At 37.0% G+C, this 16,563-nt stretch overlaps 1 protein-coding gene across 1 annotated transcript; it reads right to left on the bottom strand.

The window, feature by feature from the left end:
* Nucleotides 1–107: 107 nt before the first annotated feature.
* rps6kb1a (ribosomal protein S6 kinase b, polypeptide 1a) lies at nt 108–16,349 on the bottom strand. Its single transcript, XM_052116982.1, has 15 exons — nt 16,129–16,349; nt 14,296–14,339; nt 11,519–11,636; nt 10,818–10,886; nt 10,145–10,292; nt 9,782–9,839; nt 8,157–8,257; nt 7,929–8,019; nt 7,354–7,444; nt 6,979–7,086; nt 6,821–6,883; nt 5,882–5,959; nt 5,637–5,744; nt 3,115–3,227; nt 108–2,368 (listed from the first exon to the last, which is right to left on the bottom strand). Exons 1-15 carry the CDS (start codon nt 16,198–16,200, stop codon nt 2,116–2,118), a joined length of 1,515 nt encoding a protein of 504 aa, XP_051972942.1. The 5' UTR covers nt 16,201–16,349; the 3' UTR covers nt 108–2,115.
* Between the last annotated feature and the right edge of the window lie 214 nt (nt 16,350–16,563).

Genomic DNA, 16,563 nt, shown 5'->3' with positions numbered 1-16,563 from the left:
TCCATTCATAACAATAACAATGTACCATGCATACAGGAATGGTTGTGAACAAGATACTTCTTAGCATTTAACCACCCATTATGACCACCCTTGATAGCCCTGGATGGTTTCCTTTTTTTTTTTTTTTTTTTAAATATACCAGAACTTTAAAACAAGATGCAGATTTAGTGTTGTCCAGTACAATGTGTCACAGAATGGTAATTATTGATAAACATGACACTAACTGTAACTACAAGAAGTATAAAACAAGGAAAAACAGCACCAACAGTCATGAGGAGTTATGTACAGCAAAGGATTAAATACTGATTTTTAAAGGATTTACCACTTTATTACACTTTCATCATTGTGGATTCATCTAAAGATTTGTCTTGCACTCTGCTATTTTAGAATCACCCAAGCTTAATTAACTAGAGTCAATAGAACAATATTAGTTTTACTTCCGACTCTAGTATCTTAAAGATATATGTATATATATATATATATATGTTTTTCATAACCTGAAACTAAATGATAAAAAAAACAACTAATTCAAAATCCTGAAGAACACTGTAAATTATTTTGATTCAAACACCATTATTAAGAAAATGATATACCAGCTTAAACTTAAAACCACACAGAAAAATAAACATTTTCATATAAATCATCTAGCTTAATTCAGCATTCTTGATTATAAAGGATAAATAACTTTGCATAGTTTACAAAAGTGGACAAAACATAACATCTAAAAAAAAAAATAAAAAAAAAAGATTTAAAAAATAAAAATGAAAACAATCATTTGGGGGGTGGGAGGATAAAAAATAAATTATACATGAGGAAGTGACAAAATTTGTTTTTATAATTAAATACAATTTCAAAAACATTCTGTATAACTTCACCAATAGTCTTAAAGTATTAATATTAGTAGCATTAGTCTTTATGATTGTGGCTTAGAACTAATTGTACATTTGATTAAGAGGATTTATAGTGTTTTATCTAGTAATTTTGTATTTTTAATATTTTTTGTAAAAATAATGTCTGCATTCTGAAAGCAAACAAATAAGATGGATAAAATAGTTTGTTACTGTCCAAAAGAACTTCAGTGTTTAGATACCCAGAATGCAGAAATTTCTGTATTTATGAATTTGAAATGTACTCCAAAACAAAACAGAAAATAAGGGACGCTTGTTTTAGCATCATCCAGCTCTCAAAACAAAAACAAAACACCAAAAAAAAAGAACAGAAAACAAGGGTGGACGTCTTGGCATCATCCAGATTATTAAAAAACAAACAAACAAACAAACAAAATAAAAAGGGACGGATGTCTTAGCATCATCCAACTTTCTCAAGACAAAACAAACAAAAACACAAAACAGAAAACAAGGGACGGATGTCTTGGCACCATCCAACAGTCTCAAAAGAAAAAGCTTTAAAGACCAAATCAAAAAGTCTCTTTGAATTGCAAAATCAAAACAATGCATGAATAGAATATATTTTTAAGTTTGAAGTTTTCCTTATAGGTTGGTTATCTTAAGATTACCTCTCGTCTTTGAACTAAATCTGTGATTTTTAGAGTCCTAACCACTATTAATAAATTGTAAGTCAGCGTTTAGCAAAACATGACGTGTCCACTGGATTGTAGACCTCTCTCACCACCTCAAATCCTGTTATTGACTATGAAAATAAGAGCCATCCCCAACAGCATACAGTAGAGATTACAATCAAGCAAAACAAAGTAACAAGTGTCAACCTCAGTGTCTCTTCTAAAGCAGTTTCTCTTTAATCTACATGAGACACCTGCAAGAATTTAAAAGAGTAACTTCATGTCTAAACAAACTTCAAACACTGACCCGAGGATATAAAAAGATGGTGAAATTCATGCTCAGAGTCGTCTAAAGTGCAAGGTGTTCTCATACACAAGAAGCATTTGTACCAACTCACTCAAATGCATGTGGAGAGAGAGATCCTTATATAGGTCAATGGGTTCTTTGTCGTCAGACTCTCCGTGCTCATATGCAGAATTCAAGTGACGGGTGCTCAAAAACTGGGAGCAAAAAGGCCTTCAGAGTAATTTGATAAATTCCTTAAGTGCAAAACTAAAAAAAACAAACAAAAAATCAGACCAAACAGAGTTGTTCATCATAGTTTTACTTTCAAATTCTTGGGTCTCTTGGAGAGCACTGGTTTAGACTGTTTCATGTAGGACCCTGTGTTGGACTTCGATGGCTTTTTGATGGGAAGAGGAGCGGAGACCTCCATGCTGCTGTTGTCCATGTGTTCCACTCGGGACACCTGCATGGGCATATTAGCAGGGGGTACGACAGATGAGGTGGAGGTGTTTGTGGTCATTTCTGGAAAGCGTGGACCACGAGACCAACCATCCTTCACAGGGCTGGGAAGAGCAATTATCATCATGGGTTATGTCATATTGATTCATTCAATTCAAAATATCAAGATATTTTCTCAATGTGACTTTTCATAAAAATGTCAAAATAAATATCAGATGTTTTTTTTTTTTACTTTATGCTCAGTCTTGAGGGTCTAAAGGTGTCCGCTCTGTTTTGTGGTTTTTATTGTCAACATAAACCTACATGTTCATCATGGGTTATGTCATAACCCATGATCACAGTCACCCAATGACTGTGATTTTTTTCAGCAGTTTGACGGGTGTCTGAATGTTTGCAAACAGTCCACCGTTGCTCAGCGTTTTCAAACTTCTTTTTGGCTCCGAGCAAAGACCAAAGTCCTACTTTGCCGTGAGTGTGCTGGGGCCTTAAATCTCAGTAACTACCCTGTTATTGGACACTTTCACTTAAATGTTTACAATGGCATCTATTACTAAAAACGGTTGTGTTTGAATGATGCTACATCCATGCACCTTGGTGTCAGTGCAAGTTTAAAATGACAAAAAAAAATTACTGAGCGCACCTTTAAACTAAAATGAAAGGACACACTCAAAGAGATATATATAAAAACTAAATTAAAATTTAATAACTACAATGACGTTGTGCCCCACCCCACCCATGCAAAATGGTGACAATGATAAATCAAATACATTTTCTTTGCTACAACAACATTAAACCTTAAGGACATGTCCACTTCCGTTTCAACCTCAGTAGAATGAGAAAAACATGTTACCTCACTGGAGTTCTTGGGCTTCCCAGAAGCTTGCGAGGCGAGCGGGATTTTGGCTCAAAAGTGAGCTTGTCCTTAATGTTTTCGAGCACAGATGGGGCTACGTATGTAAAGCCCTAAGGAGAGACGACATCCGAGACATGATTTAAAAAAACAGTTTGGGGAGACAAAACAAAGGAAAAGGGGGAAAAACAGATGAGTGTGGAGGATGTGTAATTATGATGAAGCAAAATATAAGTAGTGCCATGCTATGAGCTGGAAGAAACAGTTAAACAGTAATAATAAAGTCCAGATGAGAGACATTATCCTTTTCTCGTAAGTTTGGCTTCAAAAACAGGACTAATTTACCACACACACACAATGTTGATAAACACAATGTAGAATCTTGTTTAGGACGGGAGTGGGAAATGAATCTACATTCGTCAGTGACCCACTGCTCTACATAGCAAGCAGACAACATTTAAACAGATGGTGGATAAACAAATTTGAGTCAGGTTCCTGTTGGTTCGTGTCATGTTTTATCTACTGTGTTACATACAACGTGGCCTTGGTGGTAAGTAATATTACGCTGTTTGACTGTAGAATAAAACTTTACATTTAGCATAACAATCTGATAAACTGACAAAATGTTAGCCTTGAATGTACTGGAAGTCCCTTTGGATTAAAGCAAATACTTAAATGTAAACGAAATACAGTTGGAACCAACACAGATGTTCAATAGTGTTGGTGTGAAGATATTTTTGAGGTGAAACATGTACTGTATATACATACACCGATTAGCCACAACATTAAATCCACCTGCCTAATATTGTGTAGGTCCCCCTCGTGCTGCCAAAACAGCGCCAACCCGCATCTCAGAATAGCATTCTCAAATGCTATTCTTCTCACCCCAATTGTACAGAGTGGTTATCTGAGTAACCATAGACTTTGTCAGTTCAAACCAGTCTGACCATTCTCTGTTGACCTCTCTTATCAACCAGGTATTTCCATCCACATAACTGCTGCTCACTGGATGTTTTTGGCACCATTCTGAGTAAACACTAGAGACTGTTGTGAGTGAAAATCCCAGGAGATTTTCAGAAGTTACAGAAATGCTCAAACCAGCACATCTGGCACCAGTGATATTGGCACATTCTTCTCTGCAGATTTGCTCCAGGTAGTTCAGGTTGGTTGGGTGATGCTTCTGGACTGCAATTTTCAAATAGTGCCACAGATTCTCAATAGGATTGAAATCAGGACTTTGACTGGTCCACTGAAGGACATTTATATTTCTGTTCTTGAGCCACTCCAATGTTGCTTTGGCCTAGTGCTTGGGATCGTTGTCATGCTGAAAGGTGAATTTCCTCCCAAGCTTCAGTTTTTTAGCAGACTAAAGCAGGTTCTCTTGCAGTATATCCCTATATTTTGCTCTAGCCGTTCTTCGTTCAATTCTAATAAGATGCCCAGGCCCTGCTGATGAGAAGCATCCCCACAGCATGATGCTGCCACCACCATACTTCACTGTAGGGATGGTGTGCCTTGAGGCATAGGAAGTGTTAGGCTTGCACCACACATAGCGCTTTGAGTTTTGGCCAAAAAGCTTGGTCTCATCTGACCACAAAACTTTCTTCCACATCACAGCTGGGTCACTCACATGCTTCCTGGCAAACTCCAGACGTGCTTTCAGATGTACTTTTTGAGTAACAGCTTCTTTCTTGCCACCCTCCCATACATGCCAGTGTTATGCAGTGCTCTTAATATGGTTGACTGGTGCACCATTACTCCACTCTCAGCCACTGAACTCTGTAGCTCCTTCAAAGTGAATGTTGGCCTCTCTGTGGCTTCTCTCACAAGTCTCCTTTTTGTTAGAGCGCTGAGTTTTGAGGGACAGCCTTTTCTTGGCAGTGTCTGGTTGGTGTGGTGCAGCTTCCACTTCCTGATTATTGATCCAACTGTGCTCACTGGGATATCCAAACATTTGGATATTATTTTATACACTTTCCCTAATCTATGCATTCTTATTACTTTATCTTTAACTTCTGTGGGATGCTCTTTGGTCTTCTTTTTCCTTCAGATTCAGAGCCTACCAATGATCCTTCACCAATGGGTTTTTAATCCAGAAAATGCGAATGCAACTTTAATGATTCACAGGTGGATGCCAATGATAATGTAATTGTTACCTCATTAGGGCAATTTCTTTTATCTGTGTAACCTGGCAGCTTCCACAGCACAGGGGTTGAATACTTATGCAAGCAAGATATTTCAGGGTTTTTTTTATATATTTCCCAACATAAAACCAATGTCACCTAACAAAAAAATATTTTGAGTTCCAATAAAATATCAAACAGAATGACATTTCATTACACCATTTGTAATTCAGTAATATGAGAATTAGTCAGGGGTCTGCATATATTGGAAAACTGAGACTTTCTTTTTGCATTAGTGCATTACAATCAAATTGTGCTTCATGGTCAAATTAAAGAAGGGCACTTGAGTGTATAAGTTAATTTCACAAATACAATTAGCCTAAAAAGAAACACACTGACCAGGAAGACTTGGCTGGCACTTTCGCTGAGTGTCGAGTCATCTGGACTGTCCACGGGAGTCTGACTAGTGAATTTTGTGTCAAACTGGCTAACATCATCAGCTGATTGCTGTAAAAACAGAGATCTGTGAAAGGTTATTGTTGAATACCATGCATTGAGATATACAAAATTATAAAGATCCAAAAATAGAGAGACAAGACAATCTAGTGATTTAGAGAGAGATTTTCATTAACACTATCACGTACCAAAAAAGGCTTGAAGGGAGGCTCAACTTTAAAAGCCAGCAGATCATCCCAGTTTACATGTCTGAAGAAGGAGTGAGCCTGAAAAAAAGAAACTATGAAACTAATACATTTTCATAGTATATATTGGAACAATAGGGCCAATTCTTAAAAGTGAAGTGTGTAATTTCTGTGCCACTATCATCATCGTCATAAGTCATCAAATTGACAAAAAAAGTCAATTTTCAAAAAGTTTCTTGAATACTCCCCGTCTTCTACAAGTCAGACAAACATATAGTCCTGCTATTGGTTGAGCCAATGTTGCTGTGTCAGGTTGGTTGGGATGCTTAAACAGAGCAATGTTTTGATAACATCACAAAGCCACAGTGTTTACACTTTTCAGGGGAAATTAACCTATTTAGGGTTAGGGTCACATACATACATGCACAATATCTGCATATTAACATCTGAAAAATGACACATTACACTTTAGACCATTAAAGGTGCACGCAGTCATTTTTTCATCATTAAAAAAAGTTTAACTACTCAAGACATGAATTGTAATTTTACAATATCATGAGCACTCACATTAAAATGAAGACTCCAGTCATATCAGTAATCTTATAAAAGCTGTTTTATTCTACATGGAGAGGGTCCACACATGGGGCTGCCATGTTAGGATCACATGACCAGATGAATACTACTCACTCAATCTCAGTAACCGTCCTGTTATTTGACACTTTCACTCATTGATTACATAATCATGTCTGACTGTGAATACTACATTTCTACAATAACATCTGAAACTGAAAACTATTGATTTTAAATGATGCTGCATCCAAGCAACTAGGTGTCAGTCATCCAAGATAACACAAAGATTAAAAGTTACTGAGTGCACCTTTAAGTATTTTATTGTAAACCCTGTTTATATGACAGGGTTTGTTGCATTAGTGGGGCAGATACCTGGATATCTACAGCATCTCCCGGGCCTGCTCCCAACCTCACACCTGCGTTTCTTTTTAGCAGCTGGGTGTGAAAAATAAACAAGCACATAAGTTGAGCAAAGAGAAGAGCGGATTCCACACAGGAGAGAAATTTGACTGACTTCAGATAACTTGTACCTTTTTGAGAAGGTCCCGTGCTTCTTGAGTGAGGTAGGGTGGAAAGTTCAGCTTACACCTCAGGATTTTATCGATGGTCTTTTTGCGGTTCTCAGCAGTGAAAGGTGGCTGGGGGAAACAGGGCTGAGAGGTTAAGAGTGCAGTCTGTCACCCTCTGTACAAACAGCCATTGCCCTTTTTCTTTTAAATCATTAAATCTGTGTCTGTTTATCTAAACTCAGTTCACTAACATTTCATTTTGTATTACACAGGAGATTGAAAGACACACAGGTTTGGAACAACATGAGGGTGAGTTAATGATGACAGACTTTTATTTTTGGATAAACTAGCCCTTTAATGTAAACACAACTGAAAGCAGGGAGACGTGGTACTCACAGCTCCTGTTAACATGTCATACATCAGGGCCCCCAGACTCCACCAGTCCACAGCTCTGTTGTGGCCACTTCTCATGAGGATCTCTGGTGCCCTAAAAGAGCAAGAGAAACAAAGGCTGAGAATAAATGAATGAGTTGAGAGAGAAAAGGCAAGAACACATGCTATTTTTTGTGGTGCTGTCTTTTTTACTTGGACCTAACTAACACTAGAGGCCTCAAATAAGCCTCCACAGGATGGAGTTTAAAAGGGGCCTTATCATAGAAAGCATTTTCATGCACTTTTAAAAGGAAGTGCAATGTAATATGTAGACTTAGTTTAACTTTCACAATGCAAAGCTCCTTTTGCAGTCCACCCAGACCATTTATTGAAACTAAGATGCAAAACAACCAATGACGGGTTTACTTAAAGTTTTCTTTGGCATAGGAAAAATTATTTTAACATTACACACATAACCAAAAGCTTTGAATAAAGTGGTTCCAGTTCTCTGGAGTCTCTATAAATACAAAACTGAGTGAACATGAAATGGGAGGGGAAACCAACAAGTATAAAACAGTCCAATGTACATCTGATCTTACATGTATTCTATGGTTCCACAGAAGGTGTGTGTGACGGAGCCATCATAGATCGACTCCTTGCAGAGTCCGAAGTCTGTCAACTTCACATGACCTGAGTGAGAATGAGAGGAGGATGAAATGAGGACACACAGTGGAAAGATCAGTCTGTATTGAACAGTTCAATGGGGTAAGCATGATCAGTCTGGGACAAAAGGACAAAGGTGAGTGTTTGTGGTTTTTCTACATTACCGTTGTTATTGAGCATGATGTTCTCTGGCTTCAAATCTCTGTAGATGATACCCTTCTGATGAAGGTGACCCAGAGCCATGGAAATCTCTGCCAGATAAAAGCTAGATGTGGAGTTTGTGTAAAAACAAAAACAAACATGTTGGTCCAACCCTGTATGAATTTCTTTATTTGCTGGAACATAAAATTAGATGTTAGGCAGAATATTAGCCTCAGAAACCATTCAGTTTTATTGTTTGGAAAAAAAGATGCAATAAAGGTGAATGGTGACTGAGGCTAACATTCTGCCTAATATCTCTTTTTATGATCCATGAGAGAAAATAAGTCCTATAGGTTAGGAACAATACCAGATTAAGTAAATTACTCTCTCTTTAGTAATTCAGATTTTCTCAAAAGCATCACAGTTAAAAGTTCCTCACAACAGCCACTTGTGTTCCATGGCCACTTGTATTCATTTGATATTCAATCTACTACATTTGTAGCGAAAACAGCATCAAATCAGCATTTAGGGCAACTGTGCAGTCTATATTTGTTAAAGGGATAGTTCACCCAGCAATGAAAATTCTCTCATCATTTACTCACCCTCATGCCATCTCAGATGTGTATGACTTTCTTTCTTCTGCAGAACACAAATGAAGATGTTTAGAAGAACATCTCAGCTCTGTAGTTCCATTCAATGCAAGTGAATGGTGGTCAGAACTTTGAAGGTCTAAAAAGCACATAAAGGCAGCATAAACATAATCCATACAACTTCAGTGGTTTAATCCATGTCTTCTAAAGTGATATGATAGGTGTGGGTGAGAAACAGATCAATATTCATGTCCTTTTTTACTATAAATCTCTGCTTTCACTTTTGCGTGATCCAACCCAAAACACTTAAGGGCAAACCATGCCCTTATTGAAAAGTACCAGCAGGCTTATTTTACTGTTGATCGGCTTCAGTTTCATTCACAATGTTTCTGGAGTCTGAACTTTTCACAGGTGCCTGAGTGATTGAGATGACCAATAAAAAAAACATTCCTGAGGGTTTAATCATGATTGTGGGGCGTGGTTTGCGCTTAAGCATGATTTTTATTTTTTTCCACAAAATCACTTAACTTTTACATTTTTCTTCTTTTGTTTTTGGTGATTCGCATCCTTGTGCATATCAGCACCTGCTGGGCAGGAAGGAGAATTTATAGTAAAACAAGTACATATATATTGATCTGTTTCTTACAAACACCTATCATATCGCTTCAGAAGACATGGATTTTATCACTGGAGTCGTTTGGATTACTTTTCTGCTGCAATTTTGTCCTTTTCAGAGCTTAAAATTTCTGGACACAACTCACTTGCATTGTATGGACCTACAGAGCTGAAATGTTCTTCTAAAAAATCTTCATTTGTGTTCAGCAGAAGAAAGAAAGTCATACACATCTGGGATGGCATGAGGGTGAATAAATGATTTATAAATCATTTTTGGGTGAACTATCCAATGAGCTTTGAATACAACATTACATAAATGGTCAGAACCTCTCCCCCTACAAGATCAATGATTACACACAGAGGTGTGTCATTAGAGATCACAGATGGGTAACACAGGAACAGTTTGTATCCTGATAAGAGTTATAACCCCTCCCAACCCTCACCAGGCTGTGTCCTCCATAAAGATCCCCTCTCTCTCCAGCTGTGTGAACAGCTCTCCACCTTTCAGATAAACATAAACACAATGATCAGACAATGTTATTGACCATGTTATCTTCTTTATATGAAAGGTAAAATTTCCTTGCTTTTAATCTGTAGTTAATCAGTTGAATTAAATCTTTAACAAACTATTTTGCTGACAATATAATTTATAATTAAACGATTCTACTAAATTAGAAACAATGCAAAAAACAAGCATTTTATCAACTGGACACAAGGAGACTTTTGTCTTTTACTGAAAAACTGCTAATCAGTGTGCTCACAAAATATTCACACAACTTGTTAACCAGCATCTGTGTTTAACTCACCACTAAGGTACTCGAGAATGAGGTAAAGTTTGCCTCCCGTCTGGAAGGCATACATGAGGTCCACAATAAAGGGGTGCTTAACTTCCTCCAGGATGCTCCTCTCTGCTTTAGTGTGAGCTGTGTCCTTAGCATTGCGCATGATCGTGGCCTGTTGAAATACAAACAAAGGCAACAAGCTGAATTTGGAGTATGGAGTTTTCCCAATTCTATAGCATGGCCCAGTTGTCATGAAAGCTCAAATAATGTTACACATTTGTTGCTGTTGCATGTCCGTGCATCTTCTTTAACAACAGGTGTGAACTCTTTGGGATCAGTTGGATTAGCTCATGTAGCAGTGTTGCTCACTGAAGCATCAGGGTGTTGTTGTAAATGCAATAATTGTTGAGTTGCAATAAACTATTTAAGAATGGAATCCAAAGCATTTCAAACATGCAAACCCCTAAGATCAATGCAACATCAGTCTCTGAGTGATTAAGATTCGGTACCCATTCACTAATTGCTCTCCTTCTGTCCTTTAATGGTTAAGAGGCCATAATATTTAGCTCTAGCAGCAAGCTTGCAAAACTACACCAATACGGACATGATGCATTACATAAAAGAACTCTAAAGCCATGAACATACAGAAACATATGAATTACATGAATTTTGAGATATAGTGTATGTGGCGTTGTACCTTTTTCAACACCTTCATGGCAAATATCTTTCCAGGAGTTGACCCGGTAACCTTGCGAACTTGAAAAACCTGTTTGCAAAAAGAGGAGAACTGTTAAAGGTGCACTCAGTCATTTATTCCTCATTAAAAAAGTTAACTCCTAAAGACATGAATTGTAATTTTGCAATATCATGAGCACTCACATTAAAATGAAGACTCATCAGTAATCTTATAAAAGCTGTTTTAGTCTACATGGAGAGGGTCCACACATGGGGGCTGCCATGTTAGGATCACATGACCAGATGAATACTACTCACTCAATCTCAGTAACCGTCCTGTTATTTGACACTTTCACTCTTTGATTAATCATGTCTGACTGTAAATACTACATTTCTACAATAACATCTGAAACTGAAACTATTGATTTTAAATGATGCCGCATCCAAGCAACTAGGTGTCAGTGTAAGTACAAGATGACACAAAGACTAAAAGTTACTGCGTGCACTCAGTAATATTAGTCATAATCACTTTGGATAAAAACAGCTTTATGATTAGTAAGATGTACAAAAATACAATTGTGTAGGTGTAGCTAGTAAACAAAGACAGATACTAAAACAAACCAGCAAAAGACTTCAGCGTAAACAAATTAGGTACATGCTATTTTAACCCAGCCCAAATCATGTGTACAAAACATATCACATGCAGGTAGAAGTCATGCTTACTTTTCCATAGCCTCCTTTACCCAAAACACGGAGTAACTCGAAGCAATCTGGACGAATCTGCTCTGTGCCTTGATTCACAATATCCTCCGAGATCTCAAACTTCTCACAATCTTCCATGCTGTTTACAAAACACAATCACATTCAAGATTTCACTTAAGGGGTTAGTCCACTGAAAAATGACATTTCTGTCAATATTTCTGATGTTGTTTCGAACCCGTATGACTTTCTTTCTTCCGTGGATCACTAAAGCAGATGTTAAGCAGAATGTTAGCCTCAGTCACCATTCAAGTATGAAAAAAGATACAATGAAAGTGAATGGTGACTTAACCTAATATTCATCTTACCATCTCTTTTTGTATTCTGAGGGGGAAAGGAAGTCATACAGAACAACATGAGGGGGAGTAAATAAAGACAGAATTTTTACTTAAAGGAATATTCTGGGTTTAATACATGTAAAGCTCAGTCGACAGCATGTGAGACATAATGTTGATTACAACAAAAAATAATTTCAACTCGTCTCTCCTTTTCTTTAAAAAGCAAAAATCAAAGTTGCAGTGAGGCACTTACAATGGAAGTCAATGGGGCCAATTTTTTGTGAGTTTAAAAGGCAGAAATGTGAAGCGTATAATTTTACAAAAGCACTTATATTAATGCGATTTAATCACACTAAAATCATGTTAACACACATACTGTTTATGTCGTGTGGCTATACTTTAGAAACTATGTGTATTTTAATATTTACGGATGGGCCCCATTCACTTCCATTGTAAGTGCTTCACTGTAACCCAGATTTAAGCTTTTATAAAGAAAAAGAGGGGCAAGTCAAAATTATTTTTGTTGTATTATGCCAAATATGCCGTTAATTGAGCTTAACTTGTATTAAACCCGAAAAGAGAGAGCTAAAGGGGGAAAAAAATCTTAATGCTTTCAAATATCGATTCCAAAATGATTTCAATAAAGTATGTAAATTAGAATACTGTAGTAAGTGTTTAATATATACAGCAGCACTTTAACCCTTAAATGCATACCTCAGGACTTTAGAGACCCTGGACCTCACATATGTGTATCTTATGTGTAGATAATATTATATTGTGTTATGAGTAGCTCAATATGTGTTTGGCAACCAGTTGCATCTCCTGAAATTTCAGTGAGAAAATAATGAATCCTGTTCTAGATTTGTCCTGATTTGTTGCATTACCTCTTTAATTTATGAAAAACAAAACATCACAATATATCAAAATATACTGTATATTATTATTTTCTAATTGTCTTGAAAATATTTTGAAAATCTGACACTATCTGGGCATTTTGTACATCCATTTTTGATAGATATACTGTAAGTGCCGGGCCTCTAAAGACCCAAATATGTAAGAATGTTTGGGAAAATGACTAGTGGTCGACCGCTATGGGTTTTTTAATGGCCGATGGCGATATTCAGAGATCAGGGTGGCTGATAGGCTGATACAATGCCATATATCAAACTATTTAATATAGTAAATAACCGAAACATAAAATTGCTAAACTTTTATTTAGCACTATATTTACTTAAATATAATTTCACACTAAATTTTAACTTTCTAAAAAATTATATTGTATTTTAAATGGTTGATCGCAGTTTCTTCTGATTTCTGTTTAGTCTACACATTTTAGTAATTTATTTGCACATGAAGAATTTGTTAATATATTAGGAAGAAGGGAATAACAGTATACACAGCAGTCCAGCAACCACGGATGGCATGTCCACGTTACCAATCACATTTACTCCAAAAATACAGAATCAAACCAATTGTACATACAGTGCATAGTGAGTAAGACATTTACTTATAGCATAAGAGAAGTACTTTTACTTTGGGCTGCATCGAAAACGTAGTCAGCTGACTTGCTACCTTGCTGCCTAATCAGTTAACGGCTTAACTGACATCTGTTTTGAATTAATAGAACTCTTAATGAAACTGGTCTCCGAACAGTTTGAAAAGCACCTTATTTTCATCGTACCGCCGTATCCAGCCCCCGGAGGCAGCATTTTCCTTGTTTCGGACGCAGCCTTGAAGTTGAACTCGCATGCTCAGGCGGATCCAGCGCAAGCCTCAATCTCCTATCAGTTTAAAAGGCCTGGATCACCTGCTTGGATTGACATGGAGTGACTGTTATGATTTGTGAATCAGATCAACTTTTGATCCTGAAGTTTTTGATTGTGGCTGATAGAATACACACTTCAGAGGAAGATAATAGATGAGAGCTCGACGGGAAGAAAACGCTGGATTTTTGTGAGGTTCATGAAATACATCTGTTAAAAAGAGATATCTGCAAATCTGCAAACCGTATATAATAGAAGTTTTAATGATATTTGCCTTTTATCATTAGAAAAACTACAGGGAACTGTTGAGGAGAGGAGAGTAATGGAGAATGAAAAAGGTGAGCACTTTAACATTATGAGCACAAACACGTCTGCTGTGACTCTGATATGCGGACTGTTTAAATAACACTGTGTTGCATACCGATCTATTATTGTAGTAACACGATGTGTGTAACAACAAAACAAACCGTGACTGGTCGTTTACATGTCTCAGCCACTTCACATGCAAGCAGGTGATTTTTGGCACTCTCAAGAAAAAAATCAGCCAAACAGGCAAATGTATTGGCCGATGCGGATAATTTAAAAAAAGTCTGAATATCAGCCGATTGACCTGCATCTGCGATATATCGTTCGACCACTAAATATTACTATGCATTTAAGGGTTAAACGTGCAATCACACATCCACAAATACAGACTCACAAGTCAAAGCCACTGCATTGGTCCATGAAATCATTAATCTGGGCCTGTGGAAAAACAAAAACAACATTCAACATGGCATTCTTAAACATATTTTACTATAAAGAGGGTATGTTTTTGGTGGGATTACTGAGATTTTTTAGGTGTTGGAATGCTTAAACTATCATTTTCCAAAAACTTTTTTTCCCCTCTGCAGCTTTTCCATCAAACGCCTAGTGTGCAGATCTGACATGCCCATTAAAGCTCAATCTATACCAATGACTGATGCGCACTGGCTCTCCTCCATCAGGAGAGTATCAAGGTCACCGCTCACTGTTATCACATTACAGGTCCTATTTTACCCAAAGGACACCAATCCAAACCGTACCTACAACAGTACCGTACAACCTTACCTTCTGGTTTAGAGGCATTTCACGAGCAAGGCTGGTCTAAATATTGTTACAAGATGTTCTTTTCAGCTCTATAGCTTCTTGTTCATGTCTATTATTGCTTAAAACATTTTTAAACAATTATATAATTTTCAATAATAAATATGAAAAATGCGTTTAATTTGCCTAAACAGCTCAGAATTAGGCCTACTTACATATTGCTTAAGTGTGATGCTGGGCGGACACCACAGAGAGATATCAAAACAATATTATTTATAATAGGCGAGTAGGCCAAATACTTCAGTAGGGGCAGTGTGTGGTCTGTAAATACATTTTAAACCTTCCTGTGTGGGTTGATATGACACAAACTTACTGTACCAGTTAAATACCATGATTTACTAATATGGTAATCTTTAAAGGAATATTCCGGGTACAATTCACGTTAAGCTCAATCGAAAGCATATGTGGCATAATATTGATTCCCACAAAAGTTTATTTCAACTTGTGCCTCCTTAAAAAAATATATATATAATAATAATAATAATTTTGAGCTCTAGTGCGGCACTTACAATGGAAGTGAATGGGACCAATTCATAAACATTAAAACACTCACTGTTTCAAAAGTATAGCCACAAGACAAACAGTTTGCGTGTTAACATTATTTTAGTGTGATAAAAATCACTTACTAAACTTTTCTGTGTAAAGTTAGAGCCAATTTTACAACATACATGTTACAATGACAATGTCAACAAACCCTAAGCCCTTAAAATGACTGTAACAATTATGATTTAAACAACTTCAAAACTCAAATAATATATAATAGAGTCGAATTAATGTCAGTGCTTTTATCAAATTGGCTTCAAATTTCTGTCTTTAAACCTCCAAAAATTGGCCCCATTCACTTCCATTGTAAGTGCCTCACTGTAACTCAGTTTTTTACTTTTTTTTAAGTACCAAGGTTTTACCACTTTTTCAATTCTAGACGTTTCAGGTGTTTAACAGCATAGAACACTGTAAACAACATCTGAATACTTTATCACTCTCTGTTAATCAACAAAGTGCTCGGCTAAACTTAGTTGACGTTTATCTTGGGCTATTGTGTTTTTGCCCTTTCTTTCTTTATTTATTTATTTTAACATCTTTCCCTACTTTTCCCTTATTGTCACTCATCTGGAATCCGTTGTTATCCATATATAAAGTGACACTTTTATTGTGTATGCTAGTTGTTATTCTACGTTTACAATAATAAAAAAACATCGTCTCTTCTTCGGTAGAAACGGGAAACACACACGAACGCATCGATTATTAAATTGACACATCACGTGCATCGTTCTAGTTCTGGCGCGTGACATCGCTCTAACTGTTGCCACCGTGTAACAAGAAGCGGGTAACTTTGTTTCATCGATCCGCAGGCCTGTCCAGGCAATGCGGTAGATCTGGAAGCCAGCCGGTGTCACCGGTTACATACCCCGTCAACGAGTTCCTCATCCGACACGCTGTCGTCGGGTTGATCCAAGTCGATATCAAACACACCGGCCATGTCTCTTTCTTTACACTCTCCAATTCCAGTGTAACGATTTAACCGAACGCTTCATGAACATACACACCTAACCACAGCCATAACCAGCTCCGGTTCACATCCCCGCCGAACTACTACCGGCAAAAACACCTCATGGCGAGGAGTGGAGATTTTCTCCGAGTGTGTGTGCGCATGCTCAAGGTTGCGAAACAACTAGCAACATATGTATGTACGTTTGTGTTGATTTAATAACATGAACGTTTAATATCCGTCTAAGTGATATAACATGAACATCGTTAATTTAATATCGGTCTAAATGATGTAGCTGGTTTAATTAGTTGTACGAATGTAAAGAAACGTCATTCTAGGTGTGTAGGAAGCTGC

This window comes from Xyrauchen texanus, chromosome 44, assembly GCF_025860055.1.
Source record: "Xyrauchen texanus isolate HMW12.3.18 chromosome 44, RBS_HiC_50CHRs, whole genome shotgun sequence".
NCBI lineage: Eukaryota > Metazoa > Chordata > Actinopteri > Cypriniformes > Catostomidae > Xyrauchen > Xyrauchen texanus.
Note: the sequence above shows the minus strand (reverse complement) of the source record. Positions and strands in the feature narration are given on the sequence as shown.